This window comes from Malaya genurostris, chromosome 3, assembly GCF_030247185.1.
Source record: "Malaya genurostris strain Urasoe2022 chromosome 3, Malgen_1.1, whole genome shotgun sequence".
Lineage (NCBI taxonomy): Eukaryota > Metazoa > Arthropoda > Insecta > Diptera > Culicidae > Malaya > Malaya genurostris.
Genome location: NC_080572.1, coordinates 98,549,176 through 98,565,194, shown reverse-complemented (window position 1 = coordinate 98,565,194; position 16,019 = coordinate 98,549,176). Strand labels below are relative to the sequence as shown.

At 40.8% G+C, this 16,019-nt stretch overlaps 2 protein-coding genes across 3 annotated transcripts; both read left to right on the top strand.

Annotated features, from left to right (window-relative positions):
* The first annotated feature begins 28 nt into the window (after nucleotides 1–28).
* On the top strand, nucleotides 29–1,668 carry LOC131435622 (HIG1 domain family member 1A, mitochondrial-like). Its single transcript, XM_058603698.1, has 3 exons — nucleotides 29–240; nucleotides 498–819; nucleotides 975–1,668. The coding sequence occupies exon 2, from the start codon at nucleotides 507–509 to the stop codon at nucleotides 777–779; it is 273 nt and encodes a 90-aa protein (XP_058459681.1). The 5' UTR covers nucleotides 29–240; nucleotides 498–506; the 3' UTR covers nucleotides 780–819; nucleotides 975–1,668.
* Nucleotides 1,669–1,817: 149 nt separating this feature from the next.
* LOC131435621 (uncharacterized) lies at nucleotides 1,818–10,370 on the top strand. Of its 2 annotated transcripts, XR_009230518.1 has the most exons (3): nucleotides 1,818–3,707; nucleotides 3,769–9,957; nucleotides 10,038–10,370. XR_009230518.1 is itself a non-coding variant. In XM_058603696.1 (2 exons), exon 2 carries the CDS (start codon nucleotides 4,273–4,275, stop codon nucleotides 9,787–9,789), a length of 5,517 nt encoding a protein of 1,838 aa, XP_058459679.1. In that variant the 5' UTR covers nucleotides 1,818–3,707; nucleotides 3,769–4,272; the 3' UTR covers nucleotides 9,790–10,370. The 2 variants fall into 2 exon arrangements, 1 of the variants encoding a protein (XP_058459679.1); XM_058603696.1 differs by having other exon boundaries at nucleotides 3,769–10,370.
* The last annotated feature ends 5,649 nt before the right edge of the window (nucleotides 10,371–16,019 follow it).

Sequence of the window (16,019 nt, the reverse complement as noted above, 5' to 3'; positions counted from 1 at the left end):
CATCGGTTTCATCAGACTGAGTGCTCCAATTTGAGTATTTGACACCCAAAGCTAAACAACACGCGCTAACCTAGCCCGTCCTCCATCCAGCTGTAAAAATTTTCCACCTTGTCAATCTTCAAGTGTACGTACGAGTGCTGCAAAGTGGTGGAATTGCATCATTTTTTTCGTACGTATTCTTCATCCCGAAGAGAATATCGTGGTGAACAACTGCATCCATTGAAACGTGCAGTTAATCAGGTAAGTGATTTAGGATCTCGATATAATATTTAATAATATTACTTGACGTAATATGTCGCATGATTACTGTTAGGGAATAAGTGAATTTGACCTTGAAACTAGAACATATATACGTCACGTCCAAAAAATAGTACTTGGTGGGGGAAAAATGAAAAGATGACATTCATAATCCTCGATCAGTTGTAAATATTCTCATTTTAGGTGTTATCGCTATAAAGAGCAGATCCTTTTTTTAAATGATTAATACTATATTTCAGTCGAGCACGATGGTTAATTCTCCACATATCGAAGAAGGCAGTGGTGAAAAGTTAGCGCGTAAGGCGCGAGAGTCTCCCTTCATGCCTATCGGTTTGGCTGGTCTGGCGATTGTATGCGGAGTTGGTGCATACAAATATAAAACTCGAGGTGCTATGTCCACATCGGTGTTCCTAATGCAGCTACGAGTCGCGGCTCAGGGAACAGTAGTAGGAGCCTTAACACTGGGATTGGCCTATACAATGCTTAACGAGTACTACTTCAATAAGAAGGACGATAAATAGACCCTTATGGATTTAAGATTATAAAGGAGAGTATGGCTTGGTGAGTAATATTGTTGCATTACATCATCAGGTTGATGTTACAAAGTGAATAGCTAAACTTCCTTGGTTTCTGTAATCAGAAGCAAAAATTTCTTTTTAAGTTTTGCTTTCAATATAGTCTTATATATTCTGGTTCTTTTTTTTTACTTATTTTAGCGTACAGCAGCAAAAGTATTATTCCTATTCAAAACACTATACTTACTCTACTGGACAATTCATCAGATGATTATCCTTCAACTCCCACTGTGATTGTTGAACAAGGATGATGTGATATGCATGTTACTGCGTTTGATGAACACCGACATAGTCCAAAAAAAATTCGTATATTAAGATCAAAGAAAAATCAGTGAACACAGAAAATGATGTTTAAGAAAAGTGTAACGGGCAGAATACAGCAGTCGTGATGATTCAGCACAAATCTCAAAGTTACGTATGACATTCTCGAGTGGTTTTAATTGTGACCAATGTTGATTGAACATTATAGCTAATAAAAATTATGTTGTTTCAAGAAATCAAAATGATAAAAAATAAACTGTTCTATAACAGTGATAACATTCAAAACTTGTATGAAGATTGTAATAATGATCGTGGATTTCTTCGAGTGTGATTTCTTATGGGTTGAGTATTCAGTTAATCATACTCGATTTGCTGCTAGTAGCATCATAATACCAGTGGTGCTGTGATCATGGAAATCCAAAGTTAACGAGAGCTCGATTGTGAAAAATCAATTTCCGTACCGAAATATAATTATAAAGTTAAGTTATGATTGATAATTGATGTTGGCGATAAGAATCGCCTGATCCTGAAAACATATGTTTCATCAAATATATAAGATTAAATAATGAACAGATTCATACTTTGTTTCAATCCTTATCTTTTTGAGACTTAGTTTGAAATAACAACGTCAGTTTATATGGGTTTTAAAACTGTCTATAACGAAGAAAGTAAAACATTTGGATCGACACTCTCGCATTGAGTTTTACATGTCGTTTTCGCTTGATGCCAAACCTAACCCAGTTTTCACCCCAACTGCTGTCAATCCGTTTCTTTGAAGCTAGTTTCGAACCTAACTTTAACGTTGTTGAACTGAAAATCGAGTCAGTTTCGAACCTGGTTATTATATCACGTTTGCTCAAACCCCCGTTGCTAAGTGCGAAATCAACACAGTTTCGTGAAAAGTGTTTGTTTGATGAAACTACCCTGGGTCAGTTTCAGTTTTCTCAAGCGAAAACGACAACAATAAATTTATAATTTGACGTTATTCAAGCATACAAAGCATGCTCAGTTGAGAGCATCACCGGAAGTGAACGAACGTTTTAATAAGACGTTAAATAAAAAATGAGTTTGATCAAAGACATCGTATTAACAAGATATCCAGCTCTCACATTTCCCGAACAAATCATTGGCAACATTTTTTGCGAGCATGGCGCCCTCAGGCGAGTCCGCATCGAATCTCGTACACAGAAGTAGGGGAGAGAAATGTCAAATTCGTGCGCGCCAAAATAGCAGCACTGCGCACCCATACAATTGACATGATATGTTGAATGTGACACCGTGCGATGGCGTTGCTGAACTGAAGATTGATTTCGCTCCAAGCTGACAGGGTCTGGTTTGATCTAACAATAAACTCCTGTTCTTATGCTAACTGTGCGTGACACCATAAGGCAAATGAACTTGATTGATGATGACTGCTTTATGAACGCAGAAAAAAAGTATTGTAAAAGTAAATGAATTCTGAGTATTTCGATTTATTTTCTAAACAGTGACAATAACACTTCTGGTTTGATACAATAAATGTTTTCTGTTTTGAACAACCAACATTCGTTTCGCACAAATTCATTATAATTGTTTGAATTTTTTTTAAGTAAAATATTTTATTGGGCTCATTTGCGTTAGCTTAACGTGGCCGATTGTCTTGTTGTTAGGTGGAAAAGAATGGAAGCCGTATTTTGGGGCGGCCTACTCCCCTAGGGTTAGTAAAGGAGTGCCAGGAGGGTGGTACCTATACTGTATTGATTTTTAAACATTTTTTGATATTACAAATCATTCATTAATAGTTTGCATCTTTGAAACACACTTTTTCATTTTCGGGTTCTCGACGTTCTCCGGATTGTAACGAGGAAGCAGAGATGCCAGGTAAAAATTTCAAATATCTGCAGACAGGGTCTGTAAATCTGCAGTCAGCAAGTATGTCTTGCTGGCAGCAATTTCTCTATAAAGTATGACACGCATGTGAGTCTTCTTTTATTGTGAGTCTGGAATCATCCAGCCAAGCTGACACAATTTGATAATGCGTGTTACCTGTTCAAGCGACCAAAGAAGAAAGAGGACGAGTTAGTTCGTTGATCGCTTACTACGATTAAATAATAATAAGCGTGGTATCGCCATGGATACAAACAACACATTACCATGGGTACAAAACATCAAACTACCTCGTGTTATTTACAGGGGTGTATTGTTGTGACTAGTTTGCTTCCAACGAATGTCTAGATATATTTAGGAAGGTATTCACAACCCCACCTCTCCGTAAAAGAATTTATTTTTATAATATTGTTATATTTTATTTATATTTTCATTAATTGTTGTTTTTTTAATTTTTTTTGAGTGGATAATTAATTATATGTATATGTATAAGTATTTGTATTATTATAATATCACACATAACACATTATATCTACTAAAATTTTCAGTGTTCATTAAGAGCTATGTTTTTTTTTCTCATTTTCGGAAATCTAACCGTATAATTGAGTGCATTGAACTAGAACACATTTGAATAGAACACAAGTTGAATTCATTATTCACCTGAAAAAGGTATTAGTAGTATACAAGGGATTACTACGTTGAAAGGAGATTTATAGTTTCGGATAGTTGAATAAGGGAAGACCTAATGTAAGTAATTGGCTTAGCTCCTCGCAATCTATTGTTCTAATCTAATTAATAATAATTTCAGCTTTGAGCTGCTGCACAAGAAAGCTCGCTTCAAAGAATCTCCCTATATCCGAACTGCCTCCGAACATTCTCAAAGATTAGAGTCGAAGATGTCACAGGAACAAGATGGATTTGACTGCGAGAGGTGTGAACGACCCAACTCTTGCGATAACATGGTACAGTGTGATTCTTGTCTGGGTTGGTATCACCTGGATTGCGCGAATGTATCGCCGGGAGTTGAAAATCGACCATGGCATTGTGAAACGTGCTCACAAAATACCTCATTGCCGGAGAAATCACACAAAAGAGAAACTGCTTTCAGTGGCCTGATAACCACACCAACAGTGGCGCGCAACGACAAATCAAAGAAGGAAATTGAGGCCTGCGATAGCAAAAAAAATGGGAGCACAAAAGAATGTCGGAACTACCTTGAAAGGCTTCACTACAAGGAATACGTCACCGACCAACAAAACTCCAAAAGGAACGTCTCGAATATTCGAAACGATCATGTACTGAAGCCAGCTCTATGCGAACTAACACGTCCAGCGCTAGAGTTGTAGCTCAGAAAGCACTTCGTCGACTGGAGGAAAAACAGAAATTAGAGGAGCAAAAACTGGAATTTCAACGACAAGAGCTAGAAAAGGCTAAAGAGCGTCTGCAAATGGAGAAGGACCTAGAGGAAAGAGAAAATGCATTGACTAGGAAGCAACTAAAAATGCTCGAGAAATTCTTGGAAGAAAAGCTCAGTTTAGAGGAAAAACTTGTGGAAGATGAAGTCCTCTCCCAGCACACATCACGCACCGAGAAATCTGCAACGCGAAAATGGGTAACGCAGCAACGTTTGCAAGACGCCTTCGGGCAAACGAGTGATGAAAACGCGAAAAATGAAGAACCATGGGGGGATTCGGAAGCATCAGGTCATGCTACTAGATCCGAAGTACCAAATAATCTGTCAAAAGGAGCTCTTAGTGGCATGTTAAATGGAAACCAGATTGCCGCTAGGCATCTATGGCCGAAACAATTGCCAACGTTTTCTGGCGATCTCGAGGAATGGCCGGTATTCTATAGTAGCTATTTAGACTCTACTATGGCCTGTGGATTTGCACCGGTCGAAAACATCATTCGGTTGAGAAAATGCCTTAGAGGTCCAGCACGGGACGCAGTGATTACTAAGTTAATGTTTCCGCATGCCGTATCATCGATAATTGAGACCCTTCGACGGCTATATGGACGACCAGAGCTTCTCGTCAAACATCTACTTACAAAAGTACGTCGCTTGGAAGCTCCGAAACCCGAGAGGCTTGACAGTTTAATTAACTTCGGTTTAACGGTCCAACAGCTATGCGACCATCTCGAAGCTGCAAATTTGAAAAGTCATCTGGCAAATCCTACGCTACTGGAAGAGCTTGTAGGGAAACTGCCGGCCACAATCAAGCTTGATTGGGTGCGACACAAGCGGGCGTTTAATGATCCGTCGCTTAAAGAGTTTGGAAATTTCATGGATGGATTGGTCATAGATGCAAGCGAGGTTACAGTTCTAGTACAATCAAAAAATGACTCTGGATGCTATGACAGGATAAAGCATCATCAAAAGGCTCACGTTCACGCCCATAACGAAGACCATGCCATGCTGGGGAACAGCTTACCCCGAAAACCTTGTCCGATCTGCGCCAAATTAGATCATCGTGTACGAAATTGCAACGAATTCAAACGAATGAGTCTTGAAGCGCGTTTGAAAGCGGTGGAAGAGAATAGACTCTGTGAAGTGTGCCTGTTCGACCATGGTAGCTGGACATGTAAATCAAGATTCTCGTGTAACGTGGGAAACTGCCGTGAGCGGCATCATCCATTATTACACCACGATGGGACATTGAATGTAATAAAAGCTGACTGCAAAACCCATAGAATTGCAACAGAAGTCGTTCTATTCCGTGTTGTGCCAATCACATTATTTAACGGGTCACGCAGTGTTGATACTTTCGCCTTCCTCGGTGAGGGGTCCTCCCACACTTTAATCGATGCTAGTATTTCACGCCGCCTCGGAGTCGTAGGAACCTCAGAGCCGTTAAAGTTAATATGGACTTCAGATGTAAGTCGCGAAGAGAGCTCGTCAGAACGAGTTGACTTAATGATTTCAGCCAGAGGTGGACACGAGCGATACAAGCTTTCAGCCGCACGTACTGTTTGCACATTGAGTCTTCCTACTCAGAATCTACGCGTAGATAAAATTTCCTCACAATTTAGACATCTAGAGGGCGTCTCTATGATTTCATACCAGAATGCGAAACCGAAAGTTCTCATCGGCTTACGAAACTTAGACTTAATTGCACCAATTGAGAGCCGTGTAGGTCGGCCGGGTGAGCCTATTGCAGTAAGGAGTGTTCTTGGATGGACAATATACGGGCCGTGTGGAAAGCGTCTCGATGAGCGACCATTCTTGGGACATCACCTGTGTAAACTAGAAGTAGATCAAGAACTGAACGAAATAGTACGCCAACAGTTTATTCTGGAAGACGCCGGAATAGCGCCCGTACAGTTGCCAGAGTCGGCAGAAATTATGAGAGCGAGGGAGATCCTAAATAAAACAACATTCCGCCAAAACGGTAGATTCGTCACCGGACTGCTGTGGAAAACCGACGAGATACGCTTCCCAGACAGTTTACCTATGGCAACTAAACGACTTAGAAATTTCGAATCAAAATTGTCAAAAGACCTCGGATTGCGACGAGATGTGCACAAACAAATGAGAGAGTACATCGACAATGGTTATGCCCACAAAGCGACACAAGATGAGATAAGTAAAGTCGATGCTAACCGAGTGTGGTATTTGCCACTTAGCGTGGTGGCTCACCCCAGAAAACCGAACAAAAGACGACTTGTGTGGGACGCAGCTGCGAAAGTGAATGGAGTGTCTTTAAATTCCCAACTGTTGAAGGGACCGGACCTATTAGTTCGGCTGCCGGGTGTAATTTGCAAGTTTCGCGAGAGGCGTATTGGCTTTGGTGGAGACATCGAGAAGATGTTCCATCAGATTCGGATACTCCCAGAGGATACTCATTCTCAACGATTTCTGTTCCGTTTTGATGAACAGCTACCACCGGACATTTATATTATGAACGTAGCAACGTTCGGTGCTACCTGCTCGCCATGCTCGGCGCAGCACGTTATGCACTTGAATGCCGACGAAAATGCACATGAATTCCCTGAAGCAGCCCTGGCAATCAAGGAGAGAACATATATGGACGACTACTTTGACAGTACCGATACCCCAGAAGAAGCCTTGAAACGGGCCCTACAGGTAAAGCTGATCCATTCTCGAGGTGGGATGAATATGCGAAATTGGGTTTGCAACAATGTAGCAGTTCTGCAAGGAATAGGAGAAATACCAGAGCAGCGGTCACTCCCTATCGACTGTAGTAATGGAGAGAAACAACAACGAGTTCTCGGAATAGTTTGGGACCCTGAAAAAGATATCTTCATATTCTCCACGAACTGGTATACCGAGCTGGCTCCGTATGTAGTGGAGGGTAGGCGACCAACCAAGCGGATTGCTTTGCGTATCGTGATGAGCTTGTTCGATCCGTTGGGATTTCTTGCACCGGTTTTAATTCATGGCCGAATGCTAATTCAAGATCTCTGGCGGACTGCTTTAGACTGGGACGTTAAAATTGGCGACACCGAGTATGATAAGTGGTTTCAATGGATAAACATTCTACCAAGAATCAGTACCATTGAGATCCCGCGGTATTATTTTATTGGATCTCGACCTAGCTCCTATGAATCATTGCAGTTACACATATTCACTGACGCAAGCGAGTTGGGCTACGGATGTGCCGCTTACTTCCGAATTGTGGTCGAAGGAGAAATAAAATGTGCGCTTGTCATGGCCCGAAGTAAGGTGGCTCCGCTTAAGTACCAATCCATTCCGCGGATGGAGCTCCAGGCGGCGCTTCTAGGAGCGAGAATGATGAAGACCGTGTGCGAAACTCACACGCTGCCGATCCGCGAGAAGTATATTCACACAGATTCAGAGGTAGTTCTAGCATGGATTCACTCTCAACATCGCAATTACAAACAGTTTGTCGCGTACCGAATCGGAGAGATACTGACGCTTACAGAACCTGCGAGTTGGCGACACGTTCCATCAAAGGAAAATTTAGCAGATTGTTTAACAAAGTGGAGTAAGGACACTTTACCCGATTCGAATGGAAGATGGCTGACTGGCAAAAATACCTTTCTGCATAAAGAAATGGAAAATTGGCCAAAACAAAAAAAAATTCCGCGTACTAATGAGGAGTTAAGGGTTCACCTTCTGCTACATCGCATTGCGGTTCCGGAACGCATTATAGATGCCGCACGATTCTCAAAATGGAAGGTGTTGTTACGAACTGTGGCACTGGTAAGTCGTTTTGTGACAAATTGCCGTCGTAAGGCCAAGAAACTTCCTATTAAGACGATTAAAGCAACTAAGAGTCTACGACCGCTCATAAAATGTTCAATCCCAACCGAAATTGTTCCTCTCTGCCAGAATGAGTATTTAACTGCTGAACAATGGTTATGGCAAACGGCACAAAACGATATTTATCCTGACGAAGTCAAAATCCTCATAAATAATCGAGATGAACCGCCAGAGAAATGGATTAAACTTGAAAGATCCAGTCCATTATACATACTATCTCCTTTCGCCGATCAGTTCGGAGTCATAAGAATGGAAGGTCGGACAGCCAAGGCAAGTTACGCGACGTTTGATGCTCGATTCCCAGTCATACTGCCAAAATCACACCCCATCACTCTATTACTCCTTGAAGATTTCCATACTCGATACGGGCACGCGAACCGCGAGACGGTAGTCAACGAGGTTCGCCAAAGATTCCATATCTTCAATTTGCGTGCCACGGTAGCCAAAGTAATGAAAAAATGTCAACGATGCAAGATTAGGAAATGTAAACCACAACATCCCCGGATGGCACCGCTTCCCATAGAGAGGTTGACACCCTTTGTTCGACCGTTCTGTTACGTGGGTGTAGATTACTTAGGGCCTCTGGAAGTCTCGATCGGGCGTCGCAAGGAAAAGCGGTACGTAGCGGTTTTCACATGTCTAGTCGTTCGTGCCGTACATTTAGAAGTGGCGCACAGTCTATCCACAGACTCATGCATTATGGCAGTGAGAAGATTCATACGACGACGAGGATCGCCAGTAGAAATATGCTCGGACAACGGTACTAATTTCGTTGGCGCGAGTAACGAATTGATCAAGCAGATTAAAGATATAAACAACGAGTGTGCGGATACGTTTACAGATGCTCGAACTAGATGGACGTTCAATCCCCCGTCAGCTCCACATATGGGTGGCGTGTGGGAGAGAATGGTCAGAAGTGTTAAAGAAGCAATGAGGGCACTCGACGACGGTCGTAAACTAAACGATGAAATACTACTCACAGTTTTGGCTGAGGCAGAAAGTTTCATCAACTCACGACCACTAACATATATGCCTCAAGACTCTGCGGAAGGAGAAGCGATTACACCAAATCATTTCATTCTCGGAAATTCGTCGGGTGCCCATGAACGGATGCTACTTCCAATTGATTTGGCTGCATCGCTGAGAAGCAGCTATCAAAGATCGCAGTGTTTGTCAGGTGCAGTGTGGAATCGTTGGTTGAAGGAGTACTTCCCCTCGCTGAACAAACGATCGAAGTGGTTTACGGATACCAAACCAATTCAAGTGGGGGACCTGGTATACATTACCGAAGGGAGTCGACGAACCTGGGTACGCGGCAAAGTGCAAGAGGTAATTGCCAGAAGTGACGGCAGGATTCGTCAAGCGATTGTACGAACAGCTGGCGGTAAAGATTTGAGGCGACCAGTCGTTAAGTTAGCTGTTATGGAGGTTTCTGATGGTGAATTCTGTGAAAGGCCACAAGTCTCTCATCAGGATTCACGGGGCGGAGGATGTTCTGATAACACTGCTGTTCTTTCTGCAGGCAAACGAATCGGGCACCCTGCCATACCGGATGGAGGAGTGAAATGTCAAATAGAGAAGTAGAAGTCAAGCCGAATGAAAGCGACTACGCTGCACACGGCACTAAATATAATTTTTCTTATCCTACTTAATTAAGTTCATTTGTAATTGAATTCTGGGACGTTTCGGATAACGTTGCCCCAATACGGTAGTATATGAAATACTGTTCAGTTGATATGCGTTATTACAACGGTAAGCATTCTTAATATATATGAGGTTAGGTGTTACTACGGTTAACGGACGCTTATCGTTTTTTTTTCTCATTTTCGAAGATCTAACCGTATAATTGAGTGCATTGAACTAGAACACATTTGAATAGAACACAAGTTGAATTCATTATTCACCTGAAAAAGGTATTAGTAGTATACAAGGGATTACTACGTTGAAAGGAGATTTATAGTTTCGGATAGTTGAATAAGGGAAGACCTAATGTAAGTAATTGGCTTAGCTCCTCGCAATCTATTGTTCTAATCTAATTAATAATAATTTCAGCTTTGAGCTGCTGCACAAGAAAGCTCGCTTCAAAGAATCTCCCTATATCCGAACTGCCTCCGAACAGGTATGATGGGGTATTCTTTGTTCTAGCAGTTCGATGTAGAATTGCATTTTCTTTGTTGATAGTATCTTCCGATATGCGCCACGAACAAACTTTTTTTGTTTGTGATACATGCCTTTTGAGAGTGTGTCCAACTTTATCCCGCAGTACCAAATTTCCGTTTTTTCCTCTGATACAATATACGGTTTGGGAATGAATCTTGAATCTCCTTTGGAGCGATTAGGACGCTCAATGACAACTGTATCACCAGGCATAACTGAACATGGTCGTGCGCCTCTGCGAACGTCCTCGCGCAATTTTCCTGACATTTTTGCTTCTCGGTCAAGATTATCCAAAAGTTCTTCGTTTATTTGAACCTTTTTTTTTTTTTTCATAAATACGTTTATTTCTTAAGGCAGTTTACATAAGTTTTTCTTCGCCGTAGCATCACTTTTACATAATATTCTTATCCTAATTTAATTCTAACATAGTCACAACGTTTTGCATTTATTAAAACATATTCTCTTATTACTTAAATATCATCTTAGGTAACTCGTCATTAATTATGAAATCTACTCGGAAATATTATTTGAACCAAACGATTAACTTCTATAAATTATAAAATAAGCTGTTATTTTCAGACATTTTGTTAATAATTTCATAAACTGTTTCGAGTTTGTTTGTATCATTACATTATTTTTATTCTAATTTAGCTATTGGTTGAACTCATGGACGCAGCTGGGATCAGAACTAAGTCTTGAAAGGGGCCTTTATTAAATTGAAACTCCAGTTTTCTTTATGAAATGATAAATAAGTTTCATGTATGAAAGGTCACGACAAGCAAGAATGTCTCGAACTGGGATATTGGATAGTCTACCTTGGGTACGCAAAGAATTTATTAGTTGAGATCTGACATCACGATACTCCACGCATGTCCAAACGACATGATCAATATCTCGATAACCTTCGCCACAAGCACAATGATTAGTCTCGGAGAGCCCAATTCGAAGGAGATGTGCATCTAACGTGTAGTGATTGGACATGAGTCTAGACATCACACGAATGAAATCTCTACTCACATCCAGTCCCCTGAACCATGCCTTTGTCGATATTTTCGGAATAATTGAGTGCATCCACCGACCCAGATCATCTTTATCCCAAGAAGCTTGCCAGCTGGCAAGTGTTCTTTGGCGAGACGAGCTATAGAATTCGTTGAAAGCAATTGGTCTCTCATAAATTTCACCCTCAATAGCACCACGTTTGGCTAAAATATCGGCTCTTTCATTGCCAGGAATGGAGCAATGAGCCGGGACCCAGACTATAGTGATTAGATAATTATTGTTCAATATGTCGTTCAGGCACTGTTTTATTTTGCCCAGGAAAAACGGTTCAGTCTTGCCAGTCATGTTTGAGCGAATGGCTTCAATTGCACTCAGACTATCTGTGAAGAGGAAATAATGGTTTGGAATTAATGTGACGATTACACTCAAACTATATTGAACTGCTGCTAGCTCTGCTATATAAACAGATGCAGGTTCTTGAAGCCTAAATGAGGCCGAAACATTATTGTTGAACATACCAAACCCTGTCGCTTCTTCAATTCGCGATCCGTCCGTGTAAAACATTTTCTCAGAGTCAATATGCCTGAACTTACTTGAAAATATTTTTGGGATTTCCGTCGAACGTAGATGATCCGGGATTCCACGCACTTCGCGCTGCATGGATGTATCGAAAAATAAAGTTGAGTCAGGGACATTTAGGAGGCTGACACGGATAGGAATATATCTTGAAGGGTTGATTTCCTGTGACATATGGTTAAAATATACTGTCATGAATTTTGTTTGAGATCGAAGCTCGACTAGTCGTTCGAAATTATTAATTACCATGGGATTCAGCACCTCACATCTTATTAGCAGGCGTGATGAAAGCTCCCAAAATCGATATTTTAATGGAAGAACTCCCGCCAGAACTTCAAGACTCATTGTATGTGTCGAATGCATGCACCCTAAAGCAATTCGCAAACAACGATACTGAATTCGCTCCAGTTTGATAATATGAGAGTTTGCAGCGGAACGAAAGCAAACGCATCCATATTCCATCACTGAAAGTATCGTTGTCTGATACAATTTTATTAGATCTTCCGGATGAGCACCCCACCAAGATCCTGTTATTGTTCGAAGAAAATTTACTCTTTGTTGGCATTTTGTTATCAGAAACCTAATGTGTCCTCCCCACGTGCATTTGGAATCGAACCACACCCCGAGGTATTTAAAAGTTAAAACCTGTTGGATCATTCTTCCCATCATATGGAGCTGAAGCTGCGCGGGATCATGCTTTCTTGAAAAGACGACTAACTCTGTTTTCTCCGCAGAGAATTCGATACCAAGATGAACAGCCCAATCGGACAAGTTATCTAAGGTATCTTGCAATGGTTTATGCAGATCAATAGCTTTGGGTCCAGTAACTGAAACCACGCCATCATCTGCCAATTGTCTTAGTGTACATGGGGTTACTAGACAGCTGTCAATGTCATTTACGTAAAAATTATAGAGGAGCGGACTGAGGCATGAGCCTTGCGGGAGACCCATGTAACTATTTCTGAGTGTTGCCAAATCGCCATGTGAAAAATGCATGTGTTTCTCTGACAAAAGGTTGTGCAAATAATTATTTATAACCGCTGGGAGTCCATTTTGGTGAAGCTTGTCTGAAAGAACATCAATGGAAACTGAATCAAATGCTCCTTTAATGTCTAAAAATACAGATGCCATTTGTTGCTTTTGAGCGAAGGCAATTTGGATGTCAGACGAAAGTAATGCAAGGCAATCATTCGTCCCTTTATTTCTACGGAAGCCTGATTTCTACTGAGTATCTGACAACAAACCGTTCGTCTCGACCCAAGTGTCGAGACGTCGTAGAATAATTTTTTCGAACAATTTTCTGATGCAGGACAACATCGCAATGGGTCTATATGAGTTGTGATTGGAAGCTGGTTTCCCCGGTTTTTGAATGGCGATAACTTTCACTTGTCTCCAGTCAGGTGGAACAATATTTTGCTCAAGAAACTTGTTGAACAATTCCAACAAACGTCTTTTTGCGAGGTTGGGCAGATTCTTCACCAAGTTGAATTTAATTCTGTCCAACCCTGGAGCGTTATTGTTACAAGACAAGAGTGCTATAGAAAATTCCATCATTGAAAATGGGTTATTAATAAAACCATTATTTGGAGGAGATTCCCGTATAATGCTCTGCGTAGGAACAGAATCTGGGCAAACTTTCCTAGCAAAGTCAAATATCCATCGGTTCGAGTATTCATCACTCTCATTGCCCACGGTACGATTCCTCATTCGTCTGGCCGTGTTCCAAAGAGTGCTCATTGAGGTATCTCTTGACAAACCTTCGACAAAATGTCTCCAATAGCTACATTTTTTGGCTCGAAGTATGCTCTTGTACTTGGTTTCTAAAACCATAAGTTTTTCAAAATTCTGAGGAGTTCCTCCTCCCCGTTTTAGAAACGTCTTGCAAGCATTTTGTTTTGCGAGTTTAGCCTCTGAGCACTCTTTGTCCCACCAGGGGTTGGGAGGCCTTCTGTTAGTAGTTGGCCCAGGAAAGCGTTTAGTTTGGGATTGTTCTGCTGCCTCCAGAATCGAACAAATGAGGAAGTCATATTCTTCAAGTGGAGGGAGCTCTTCCATTGAATTCAAAATACTAGAGATACTACTTTGGTATTTAATCCAGTCGATATTTTTTGTCAAATCATATGGAATACTAGCGGAAGTAGCAATGCAATTGCTACTGCTAATTGAGATGATGATTGGTAAATGATCGCTACCGTGTAAATCAGGCAGTATTTTCCAGGTGCAATCTAGTCGAATTGATGTTGAGTAAAGAGATAGATCTAATGCACTTGGGCGTGCCGGAGGTCTTGGGATCCGTGTCATGCTACCCATATTTAATACCGTCATGCTAAAATTGTCACAAATGTTTTGTATTAAAGATGATCTGCTATCATTGTAAACGGAACCCCACATAATACCGTGCGAATTTAAATCCCCCAGAATCAATCGTGGTGCAGAAAGGGCTTCAACCATTTCATTAAGCTGTTGCTGTCCAACTTGTGCTTTTGGAGGAATATAAACCGAAGCTATGCAAATATCTTTGCCTTTAATGTTTATTTGGCAAGCAACAACTTCTATACTAGAAGTTGAAGGGATGTTTAATCTATAAAAGGAATAGCATTTCTTAATTCCCAAAAGCACTCCACCATACGGAGAGTCTCTATCGAGACGTATAATGTTAAAATCATTAAAATTTAAAGCTATGTTTGAAGTAAGCCATGTTTCGCATAAAGCAAATACATCACATTTTTGACTATGCAATAATATTTTAAATGAATCAAGTTTTGGCATGATGCTTCGACAATTCCACTGCAGGACAGTGATTGTATCATTTGCGACGGGTGATAAATTATCCATCAAAAGATACAAAACCTGAGACAATTGGCCATTGAGCTGATAACTGCTTCAAAAAGGTTCTAGCTATTGGAAGGAATGCCATTATGAGGGTCTTTAAGGGTTCAGATATATTGAATGCTGAGAAAATCCATTCAACAATTTCCGAAAACTTCAGTAATCCTGTTGGTGGCTGTGAAATGGAGCCCACTGGATTATTATCTTTTTCTGTACTAGATCCTGGATTGGTTTGTGAATTTGACAAACCAGGAGGCACAGTCTTTGGTTTTGACTTTTTTTGTTTAACACGGGGATCTTTTTTTGAAGATGAAATTTTAGGTGTCTTTTTTGGTAATTTGGAGGAAGACTTCTTTCTCTTAACTGACCCTTGGGTAGTGATAAACGAATTACCTTCACTATTTTCGTCAGAGTCAGAGTCCTCTGGTTCCTCTAGATTTGAAAACCCGTTTTCGGTTTCCAAAGGGGGGACATCAATGACCGTTTTAAGCATTTCTGCATATGTGCGCTTAGACCGTGCTTTTAAAGAAAGCTTAATTTTGTCTTTGTGCACTTTAAATGCAGTGCATACTGAAATATCATCATGAGGACTATTCCCACAATAAATACATTTTTCAATTTCCTTGTTGCAATCATTATCTTTATGAGGCCCTTCACACTTAATACATTTTGGTTTATTATTACAGTAAGTAGCTGTGTGGCCGAATTTTTTGCAGTTCGTACAATTCATTACATTTGGAACAAAAAGCCGAACAGGGAGGCGAATTTTATCGACATAGACATGGGACGGCAACGCAGACCCGGCAAATGTCACTCGAAACGAGTCTGATGGGCGATAAACTTTTTTTTCCTCTTCATGAACTACTGAGTACAGTTGTTTGCACTCCAGTATTTTCACACCCTCAAGCATAGAGTTCTTGAAACGACCAACACCATGCTTGAGTAAATCATCTACCGAAAGACTCGCTTCGGTAACAACACCGTCAATTTCGACATCTTTGGAGGGTATGTAAACTTTATACTCTTTATTGAAATGTTCCGAAGAGACAATATCATTCGCGTGTTTCAAATTATTTACCACAACACGAATTTTATCGTTATTTACTTTTATGATCTCTTTGATTGAAGAGTATCGTGATGTCAAACCTTTATTAATTTGAAAAATGTTTAATGGCTTTGATATACGTCTAAAAAAGACTATCCAAGGCCCAGAAGAGCTCTCCTGATATTTTTTCGTTCGTGGGGGTATCGGA

Bases quoted from the DNA above. Each gene is read 5' to 3' on its own strand.
- LOC131435622 (XM_058603698.1), top strand. From the start codon at position 507: ATGGTTAATTCTCCACATATCGAAGAAGGCAGTGGTGAAAAGTTAGCG.
- LOC131435621 (XM_058603696.1), top strand. From the start codon at position 4,273: ATGCGAACTAACACGTCCAGCGCTAGAGTTGTAGCTCAGAAAGCACTT.